The 7453-nt window shown below is 39.0% G+C and overlaps 1 protein-coding gene across 6 annotated transcripts in view; it reads left to right on the forward strand.

Moving 5' to 3' along the window:
* Positions 1 to 7453, forward strand: part of CLASP1 (cytoplasmic linker associated protein 1) — a 333527-nt gene that overhangs the window by 206303 nt on the left and 119771 nt on the right. For all 6 annotated transcript variants that reach the window (XM_011983419.1, XM_011983418.1, XM_011983417.1 and 3 more), the window contains 3 exons: positions 350 to 502; positions 5430 to 5503; positions 6853 to 6945. In XM_011983419.1, coding sequence (XP_011838809.1) covers positions 350 to 502; positions 5430 to 5503; positions 6853 to 6945 — 320 coding nt within the window. The remainder of the gene's footprint in view (positions 1 to 349; positions 503 to 5429; positions 5504 to 6852; positions 6946 to 7453) is intronic.

Genomic DNA, 7453 nt, shown 5'->3' on the forward strand with positions numbered 1-7453 from the left:
ATTGAGTGACAGTGAGACCCTTTATCTTAAAGAAAAAAAAAAAAGCATGGATGGTCAGAAATGTCCCAGAATGTGAAAATAACTGTTTCTAGGTGGTGGTTTTATGAGAGATTGTTTTCTTCTTTTTATTTGTTCTATTTTTCAAAATTTGAGTGCAAAAGTATTCTGGGTATGTGAAAGCAAGTATGATCTTTGTAGCTTCATTCTGGGCTTAACCTAAGGCTTTCCAGACCCTAGAGGGGCACCTCAGACTCCAAAAGAGTATGCAAAAGTATGCAAAAGTGTGTGTGTGTGTGTGTGTGTAGTTTTTGTTTTTTAAAAAACATTGGTTTCTGTGCTTACTGTTCAGATAAAAATTTCGATGATGAAGATTCTGTGGATGGTAACAGACCTTCCTCTGCTAGTTCTACGTCATCCAAGGCTCCACCAAGTTCTCGGAGAAACGTTGGAATGGGAACCACCCGCCGGCTTGGTTCATCCACCCTGGGATCCAAGTCTTCAGGTTAGTCTAAGCTCTGTGTGGCGTTCTAGGGTCAGCTATGCCAGCTTTTCAAGCCAGAGATGCAAGTACTTGCCTGTGGTGGCCCTCAGAAGTGATACAGTCCCCGTATGCAGCAGGTTTCTGCCTGCTATTCTTTAATTGAATTAGCATTGCAGTACTGATGCTGATTAGCTGGTAAGTTGTAAATTTGAGCTACTGTGTTGACTTTTGCCACATTCTGCTAAGGCAGAGCCTATAGAAGAAGGAAACTAGCACAGAGGAAAGCATAGCTCCGAGATAAAAGCAAGAGTGCACCCTCATCGCATTGTTTAGTTATCTGGATCCAGTAATGCCTGAAACCACTAGGGGTGTTTTAGACAATTTCTGTTTAACAAGACTGAGAATAATCCAGAAGTCACACTGTAACTCCTGTCTTTAAAATACATCTTGTGGACTGGCCCCTAGGTATTGGGGCGTGTGTGCATGCTCCGCATGCAGGTCGGGCTGTGGGTGGTGGAGACAGCCACCTCTGCTCCAGTTCCCGGTGAGCCATGGTGAGGTGGCAGCTGTTGGTGTGTCTGTTGGATGGTAGCGTGAAGTGGAGCTGGGCCAGCGGGAGGTAGCTCTGTGGGAGTGGAAGGCCCGTATTTCTCTACCTGGACTGCGGGCTCTTCATGCAGGGAGGGCAGAGCTCAAGACCTCAAAGACAATCTGTAGAAAGCTGGGTAGCAGCAGCTCCACAGAAGAGTGACCAGACTGTTAAAAGAAAAACAAACAGAAAACAGCAACCACAAAAAACCCCATCCAATGGACCACAACCTCAAAGATCAAAGGTAGATAAGCCCACAAAGATGAGAAAGAATCAACACAAAAGCGCTGAAACATCTTTTCCTTCAGGTAACTGCAACCCCTCTCTAGCAAGGGCTCAGAACTAGGCTGAGACTGAGATGGCTGAAATGACAGAAGTAGGCCTCAGAATGTGGATAATAATGAACTTCACTGAGCTAAAGGAGCACGGGGTTGGGGTTAGGGTTAGGGTATTCACATAGGAAGAGAGGAAGTCAAACTATCTTTATTTGCAGATGACATGATCCTGTATCTAGAAAACCCCATTGTCTCAGCCCAAATCTTCTTAAGCTGATAAGCAACTTCAGCAAAGTGTCAGGATACAAAATCAATGTGCAAATATCGCTAGCATTCCTATACATCAACACCAGGCAAGCAGAGAGCCAAATCGTGAATGAATTCCCATTCACAATTGCCACGAAAAGAATAAAATACCTAGGAATACAGCTAACAAGGGAAGTGAAGGACTTCCTCACGGAGCACTACAAAACACTGCTCAGAGAAATCAGAGACGATACAAACAAATGGAAAAACAGTCCGTGCTCATGGATAGGAAGAATTAATATTATGAAAATGGCCATACTGCCCAAAGCAATTTATAGATTCAAGCTATTCCCATTAAACTAACATTGACATTCTTCACAGAATTAGAAGAAACTATCTTAAAATCCATATGGAACCAAATAAGAGCTCATATAGCCAAGACAATCCTAAGCAAAAAGAACAAAGCTGGAGGCATCACGCTATCCAACTTTATACTATAAGGCTACCCCTAACCAAAACAGCGTGGTACTGGTACAAGAACAGACACACAGACCAATGGAATAGAATAGAGAACCCAGAAATAAAGACCCCACGACTACAACCATCTGATCTTCAACAAACCTGATAAAAACAAGCAATGGGGAAAGAATTCCCTGTTTAATAAATGGTGCTGGGAGAACTGGGTAGCCGTATGCAGAAAATTGAAACTGGACCTTCTCCTTACACACTATACAAAAATCAACTCAAGATGGATGAAAGAGTTAAAATTTAACTCAAACTGTAAAACCCTAGAAGAAGATCTAGGCAATACCATTTAGGACATAGGCATGAGCAAAGATTTCATGACAAAGACGCCAAAAGCAATTGCAATGAAAGCAAAATTTGACAAATGGACCTAATTTAACTAAAGAGCTTCTGCACAGCAAAATAAACTATCAGAGCAAACACACAACCTACAGAATGGGAGAAAATTTTTGCAATCTATCCATCTGACAAAGGCCTAACATTCAGAATCTACAAGGAACTTAAATTTACAAGAAAAAACAACCCCGTTAAAAAGTGGGCAAAGAAAAAGTAGGAAAAGAAGACGAACATGCGGCCAGCAAACGCATGAAAAAAAGCTCGACATCACTGATTATTAGAGAAATGCAAATCACAGTGAGATACCATCTCACACCAGTCAGAATGGCTATTATTAAAAAGTCAGAAAAACAGTAGATGCTGGCGAGGTTGTGGAGAAAAAGGAGTGCTTTTACCCTGTTGCTGGGAGTGTAAATTAGTTCAACCACTGTGGAAGAGACTGTGTCAGTTCCTCAAAGACCTAGAGGCAGAAATGCCATTTGACCCAGTAGTCCCATTACTGGGTATATATCCAAAGGAATGTAAATCATTCTGTTACAAAGATACATGTGTGCATATGTTCATCCCAGCACTATTCACAATAGCAAAGACCTGGAGTCAACCTAAATGCCCATTAAGACTGGGTAAAGAAAATGTTGTACATATATACCATGGAATACTATGCATTCATAAAAAGGAACAAGATCATGTCCTTTGCTGGGACATGGATGGAGGTGGAAGCTGTTATCCTCAGCAGTTTAACGCAGGAACAGAAAACCAAATACTGCATGTTGTCACTTATAAGTGGGAGCTGAATGATGAGAACACATGGACACATGGGTGGGGAAAACACACACTGGGACCTGTTGCAGGGTTTGGGGTAGGAGGAGGGAGAACATCAGGAAGAATAGCTAATGTGCTGGTCTTAATACCTAGTGATGGGGTGATCTGTGCAGCAAACCACCATGGCACACGTTTACCTATGTAACAAACCTGCACATCCTACACATGTACCCCTGAACTTAAAAGCTGGGAATAAAAATAAATAAGATAAAATACATTTTGTTCTTATAAGTAACGTGGTTCCTTGTGAGACCAGTAAGGATGTTGCATTAAATAAGTTGTAGGAGATTTCTTCCATAAATTCTTCCTTTCACTCCTAATGTAGACAGTTTAGTTGTTATATACAACTCTCATTTTCTGTCAAGTTTCACATTTACATGCAAATTCCTTCCGAAATTTACCTCAGAAAAATTGTGTAGCTGCTGCTTTTAGAACCATTTTCACTGATGGCTTTAGCTTTTGCGCTCTTGGTGGTGGTGGGGATAGTGGTGGATGGGGAATCCCATGAGCCAAAAAAGATGAAGCCGAAAGGACCAAATGAAAGCTATACTCATGATTAGCATTAAAATGCTGTCTCCTGATGGCCTCTCCTGAATTCTGAACTGGCCCTAGAATATTGGTATCTTGACCCAGACCAGCATGGGACCACTCTGCCTCCTGACCCCAGCATCTGTGATAGAGGAGCTGTAGGAATGTTAATTGTACTTATTTCCAGTTCTTTCTAATCATTTTTTTGGTGTATTTTAAAACATTTTACTTTTTGTTACTGATTTTAAATTCACATAACATAAAATTAGCCATTTTAAAGGGAATGTTTTCAGTGTTTCATCTACCTTGTAGCATATATCAATACTTTGTTCCTTTTAATGCCTGAACAATCTTTCTTTTTTCTTGGTCTATTCTTGGGTAATTTTCCGTTGCACAAACAAGGCTTAGAAAATTATTAGACTGGTGCTTTCCTTCCCATCCCGCGTCCATACCCTTTCCAGAGGTCCCTGCTGTGTAGATTATGCACATATCAGCTCGGTTTTCCCTTCAGCCCTGCACTTATCCTTTTTTCCATGTTGTTTAAAACCATAGTCATGAATTTCCTGGTTTGCTCCTCCTCATCAGATACCCTAGGCTCAGGGACTGTTGTTGGCCTCTGAGTCCTCTTTGGTATGTGTGGGTACATGGTGGAGGGCCTCATGCAAAGGAGGCATTCAGGGCCTATCTGCTCAATGGGATCCAGTTTTTATGCTAAAACAGACACAGAGCACCACATCACAGTGAGTAACTATTGGCCTTTAGAGTAGTTAGCTTTTCCGCGGTGTGAGTGATCTTCAGCAAGAGTGATGACACACATTTACTGCTACCTGGGATTGTCTTTAAAGCTCCTTTCTGTCTGGATAATTATCAGGACCCCGAACACCAGATACATGTGTGGTAAGAAAGTCTTAGAAAAGCAATCAGACTAATCCATGTAAATCATTAATGGGGGTTATGAAGATGACTATGGACACCAGTTTTTAAAATGTGAAAAAGTCTGATAAAGCATCACTTGATTTTCATGCATAAAAGGGAGCTCAGATTAGCAAAAAGAAATACTTTCTTCACATACTTTTAAGTATACAAAGCATCTTAGGATAACTTTGTAGGAGAAACTTGTAACTGATTCTTAAATGAAAAAAATGACAGTTATCATGAGTTCAAGGAAATAGAAATGTTTTCAAACTAATATAAAGTTAAATAAAACTGAAATTATTTAGGACTGGTTTGAATAGTCACAAATTTGTAATGCTGAATTCCTAGTAATTACAGTTTAAGTTATTCCCTGAAGAATTAAATTTTCTGCTTGATCCATTTATTAGGAATCTTTCAAAAGACTTGTATATTAATACAATATCTAAACCCTTTAAAACCATACCCTCCCTTCTTAAACAGGTAGTCTAAGTGACCTTAAGCTAATGTATATAGCATTCTAGAATTACTATATTCCATCTGGATATGAAGTCAGTAATGTTTGTCAATTTCATGACACTCCAAAGTTACATGAAGCCTTTCTAAAAAATAGTTCTGAATCTTCCGAAACAGAATTTTGATTGTGTATGTTTAGACTTCTTCAGTGTATGTGTTGTAGACATTGTTTCATAGTTTTTGAAATTCTTTTTTACAGCTGCAAAAGAAGGAGCTGGTGCTGTGGATGAAGAGGATTTTATTAAAGCATTTGATGATGTACCTGTAGTACAGGTCAGTGAGGATGTTTGAGTATGATTACAAACAAGGGTAGACTTTCTTCACATTGTATTTTTCAAGTATGCCTGTGTAATGTTCTTTACTAGGTCAGGTAATTTTAACTGTCAACACTACAGGAGATCTGAGGTGCAGACTAGAAAATGTTGGAGCAAAAGTCAAGGCCCAAGATGATCTTTCAGTAAGAACAGGAAAGACATTGGTTGCTCTATTATTAAGTTTATGGATCAGGTCACATAAAAGAGAAAGAAATAGGTGATGCTCAATTAGAAAATAAAAAAGGCATATTTATTTAGGGATTTTTTTTTTTAGAAAAATTCATAAATTTGAAGGATTTTGGTGTCTGAAAAGTTACAGAGAATGATTTAATAAGAGCTTAGTTTATACCTTGTTTGATGCTTCACTTTAAATACCTAACAGATGAAACAAAGATTATTTATAAAAATTGGGATACAGCCACAAGTTTTTGACTGCTTTGTGCCTTAGTATCATCTATTGCTGGTTGAGACTAATACTTTTCCTCAGCCTACACCGGCTGTCTGTGCTCTGGATTCCTGTGGCACTTACTAGTCTGTTATGTACAACTCTCTTTGCCACCTTTGTTGCCGTATGTGTATAAAGCAGGTAACAAGAATCTCAGTGGCCTGGGCAACATGACAGAACCTCATCTGTACAAAAGATACAAAAATCATCTGTGGTGGCAGATGCCTGTAGTTCTAGCTGCTCAGGAGAGTGAGCTGGGAGGCTCCCTTGAACCCGGGAGGTGAAGTTTGTTGTGAGCTGAGATTGCGCCACTGCACTCCATCCTGGGCGACGGAGTGAGACCCAGTCTCTTAAAAAAAACAAACAAAAAAACAATCTTGGGTTCAGGTTCATCCTTAAGTACTTGACCTGACCTTCCCAGCATACATCCAGATTGATTATACCCTATACCCTACCTGTTTTCTAAGTAAGATGTGGAGATAAATGAGAGTGTACATTTGAAAGTCTTTAAAATTATAGGTATAGTGTCATGTTATAAATAATACTAAGAGTAAGAAATGACTTAGGCATCACTGACTGTTTCCCGTTAGGCTTGTTTCTCTTTGTACATGAAATCACCTGTTAAGTTGATAGTAAAGCTACGTTTGAGGCAGGGTTGTTCACATATGGCAGCAAATCTTGTGGGTGCACATTTATAGTGAGAAAGATCCTCATTATAGACAAAACTGCAGATATTTTCTCATAGGTGTTTCTTAAAAATTAAATAATTTCTTTTACTAAATGGTCTTGACTTCATGTAATTAAGAAGTAATCTGTTTATTCTGCATGTTTTTATATTGATTGTAAATTAATTTTGCTTACAGATTTATTCCAGCCGAGACCTTGAGGAATCCATAAACAAAATTAGGGAAATACTATCTGATGACAAGCATGATTGGGAACAGAGAGTAAATGCTGTAAGCTGTTGACCTCATGTGATTACATTTTCATAAGATGTATTTAAATATCTCATACTTTATTATGAAATCAGGGCACAACTCTAATGAATTTTAAATAGTATATATTTTAAATACAAATTATCGTATTTACACTTCACCCTTTTAGTAGAGTATCTCCTTTTATTTTTATTTTGGAAACACACCAACTTAAACCTTTATGAATCATCCAGTCTTTTAACAAAGACCTAACTGTGGAGTGTATGGTGACAGCCTCCACTCTCACCTTAGGAGAAATTTCATTCTGTGATTGTTTGCCTTTCAAGTGGCTTTTTTGTGGCAGTTTTAGTATATGTCCCCCAATATTCTTTTCTTTCTTCATATCACTTGCTAGAAAGTTGTGTCTCCTTTATTTTTAAAAGTAGATTAATGGAAAGTGGGCTGGGCGTTAAAGCGAGGGTGTGTCTGATCTGAGAAGGCTATTTTCTACTGGTTGGCTGGCAAGAAGGGAGGTGGTACCATTGCCATT

The sequence above is a fragment of the Mandrillus leucophaeus genome, unplaced genomic scaffold (assembly GCF_000951045.1).
Source record: "Mandrillus leucophaeus isolate KB7577 unplaced genomic scaffold, Mleu.le_1.0 Scaffold25, whole genome shotgun sequence".
In the NCBI taxonomy this organism is placed as follows: domain Eukaryota; kingdom Metazoa; phylum Chordata; class Mammalia; order Primates; family Cercopithecidae; genus Mandrillus; species Mandrillus leucophaeus.